We start from the raw sequence: 3,531 nt of genomic DNA on the forward strand, positions 1-3,531 counted from the left end.
ATACATATCATTTGATTTCTTGACTGCAGCTTCCATGAGTGTCGATGGCGAATCCAAGCAGAATGAAGTCTTTGCAAACATCATTCTTTTCTCCATTTATCATGATGTGACTTACTGCTCCAGTGGTGAGGATTTTTGTTTGTGTTTTTACATTGAGGTGCAACCGATAGTGAAACTGTGGTCTTTGATCTTCATAAGTATTTGAAGTCTTCCTCACTTTCAGCAAGCAAGGTTGTATCATCTGCATATCGCAGGTTGTTAATGAGTCTTCCTCCAATCTTGATGCCATGTTCTTCTTCATATAAACTACCTTCTCTAATTTTGTGCTCAGCATACAGATTGAATAAATATGGTGAAAGAACACAACCCTGTCACACACCTTTCCTGATTTTAAACCATTCAGTGTCCCCTTGTTCTGTTTCAATGACTGCCCTCTTTGTCCATGTACAGGTTCCTCATGAGCACAATTAAGTGTTCCATAATACTATTCTCCTCAGTGTGATTCACAGCTTGTCATGATCCACACAGTCAAAAGCCTTTGAATAGTCAATAAAGCACAGATAAACATGTTCCTGGTTTTCTCTGTTTTCAGCCATCATCCATATGATGTCAGAAATGACATCCCTCATTCTACATCCTCATCTAACTCCAGCTTGAACCTCTGGCAAGTTACCTGTCAATGTAATGTTGTAGCCACGTTTGACTTATCTTGAGTAAAATTTATTTACATGTGATATTAATGATGTTGTTCAATGATTTCCGCATTCCTTTGGGTTATCTCTCTTTGGAATGGTCACAAATATGGATTTTTCTAATCAGTTGGCCAGGTAACTGTCTTCCAGATTTCCTGGGAGAGATGAATGAGTGCCTCCAGTGCTGCCAGTTTGTTGAAAGACTTCGTTTTATATTCTGTAAATTCCTGGAGACTTGTTCTTTACCGATGCCTTCAGTATACCTGGACTTATTCCTTCAGTACCAGTGGGTTTGATCATATATTACCTCTTAAAATAGTTGAACATCAATCACTTCTATTTGGTGCAGTGACTGTGTTTTCCTTCCATCTTCTTTGGATACTTTCAGCATCATTCATTATTTTGTCAAAAAAAAAATTCCTTTGTTGTTGTTGTTGTTAAGTGCCGTCGAGTCGGTTCCGACCCATAGCGACCCTGTACAGGGTTTCCAAGGGTGTAAATCTTTACGGGAGTAGAAAGCCTCATCTTTCTCCCGCGGAGCGGCTGGTAGTTTTGAACCGCATTGAGGCTTGAAATTTTTTCTTTTAGGAGAAATGCTGAGTGTGAGCTTCCCTTTTGGTTTTCTAACTCCAGATCTTTGCACATTTCATTATAATCTTTGACTTTGTCTTCTCAAACTGACCTTTGAAATGTTCTGTTCAGCTCTTTTTCTTCTTCATTTCTTCCATTTACTTTAATATGTCTATGCTGGAGAGCAACTTTCAGAGTCTCTTAACATCCATTTTGATCTTTTCTTTTTTCTTGCCTTCTAATGACCTTTCCTTTCCTCCTGTATGATGTTCTTGATGTCATCTTACAACTCCTCTGGCCTTCGGTCATTAGTGTCTGTAGTGCCTAGTGCATCAAATCTGTTCTTGAGATGATCTCAAAATTCAGTCATATTTTGGCTCTTGTGGACTTGTTTTAATTTTCTGTAGCTTTGGCCTGAACTTGCATATGAGCAACTGATATTTCACAATCTGCCCCTTGTCTTGTTTTGACTGATGATATGGAACTTTTCTACCATCTCTTTCCACAAATGTAGTCAACTTGATTTTTGTGTATTCTGAATCATAGTGACCCTCTCTATAGGGTTTCCGAGGAGCAGCTGGTAAGTTTGAACTGCCAGTCGTTCATTTACTGGTCTGGTTCTTATCCAATAGTACCACAACAGGAATCCACATCAGAAATCCCATGTCAACCATAAAACTTTCCCATCTTCCCACACTGCTTCATATGAAAGAATGCACCTGACCTCAAATCATAATGGATCTTTTAAACTAAGTATACTGAGCATCTCTTTATTCTAGATTCTAAAAGAGCATGAAGAAGTGCTTTAGTGCAACCTTTTTGTCAGGGCCACGTTGAGCCAATAACACACATAACGAAGTTGAGGATTGATGAGATTGTGAGCTGGGAGCTAACATTTGTGTAAAACTCGGTGACTGCTTACAAGATTTCTTTCTCTTTACCTTTCTTCTAGGCCTACTCTGTGTATGATGAAGACATTGGATACTGTCAAGGGCAGTCTTTTCTTGCTGCTGTGCTGTTGCTGCATGTAAGTAATTTTCCATGTAACAAATGGTGCAGAGCTGCCAAACTTATTTTATTGCCTACTCGGTTTCGTTCTTCTTTCTAATTTACCATTTACCTGATGGAGATTACATATGACATATCTTTTTTTAAAAATGTACCTTGTGTAGTGCAGTGGGAGATCTGATGTCCAAAATGAGACAGTTTCTCAACAGAATTAATTTTCCTGGAAGGAAATACATTTCTTATTTGAAGTTATTTTTAGGTAGAACCCTTTTGAATTAAAGTAGTCAATGAAAATGCCCAAATATGAGTAGAACCAGCACCACTGTGAACCACTGTACTGTGGCAAAGATGTCTTTTCTATGATTTATTTTTATTTTCCCTTTTTCTCACCTTCCACCTTATTTTTAACCACACATTTATTCATCATTAATTTCTATGCACTAGTCTACACAGTAGAGTTACAAAGATGAATAATTTACTGTGTATATTCTGAAAGACTTCACAGTCCAGGATGTGGGACAAAAATGCCAGCACCTACTTATTTGGATTCTCTTTTATGAACCTTCACTGATTTTTCTGGTGACAAAATCATATATGCTCACTAAAGAAGAATTTATAATGTGCTAAAAGAAAGAGATACAAAGGACAAGAGGATAGAGAGAATTAACAACCAGCTCTGCCAGAACTTTTAGGAAAGTCTTACTGGGGTAAGTGGTAGCTTTACTAACGCATAAATAATTGAGTTTGAGGAGGCAGGAGAGAAAAGGTACAGAGCAGAGAATTCTAGACAAAAGGATAAATATGATACAGTGTAGGGGGAGACATGAAAAGTCTCATAAAAGTGTATGATGACATGAACGCATATAAAGAGAATAATAGGAAGTTAACATGTTACCATAGGAATTGTATGGAGTACTGTTGTGATGCTGTAGGATAAGCACTGGACTTCTAACCCCTAGCTTGGCAGTTCAAACCCACCAGCCACTCCTTGGAAACCCTATACATCAGGGGTTGGGGATGTTGGCCCACCTGCTTATAAGACCCATGAAATCTCTCAGTTGGCCCTACCAAAGCAACTGCAGTTTCAGTGATCACATTGTTGTTGTTAAGTGCCATCGAGTCAATTCTGACTCATGTTGTTGTTAAGTGCCATAGAGTTCGTTCCAACTCATAGTGATCCTACATAGTTTTTCCCAGGAGCAGCTGGTGAGTTTGAACCACCAACTTTGCAGTTCAAACTGACCTCGTGGTCCAGTGCTTT

At 38.6% G+C, this 3,531-nt stretch overlaps 1 protein-coding gene across 3 annotated transcripts in view; it reads left to right on the forward strand.

Moving 5' to 3' along the window:
* Positions 1-3,531, forward strand: part of RABGAP1L (RAB GTPase activating protein 1-like) — a 958,953-nt gene that overhangs the window by 589,572 nt on the left and 365,850 nt on the right. For all 3 annotated transcript variants that reach the window (XM_006867062.1, XM_006867063.1, XM_006867061.1), the window contains one exon: positions 2,215-2,289. In XM_006867062.1, the coding sequence (XP_006867124.1) occupies positions 2,215-2,289 (75 nt within the window). The remainder of the gene's footprint in view (positions 1-2,214; positions 2,290-3,531) is intronic.

Source organism: Chrysochloris asiatica, unplaced genomic scaffold (genome assembly GCF_000296735.1).
Source record: "Chrysochloris asiatica unplaced genomic scaffold, ChrAsi1.0 scaffold00100, whole genome shotgun sequence".
Lineage (NCBI taxonomy): Eukaryota > Metazoa > Chordata > Mammalia > Afrosoricida > Chrysochloridae > Chrysochloris > Chrysochloris asiatica.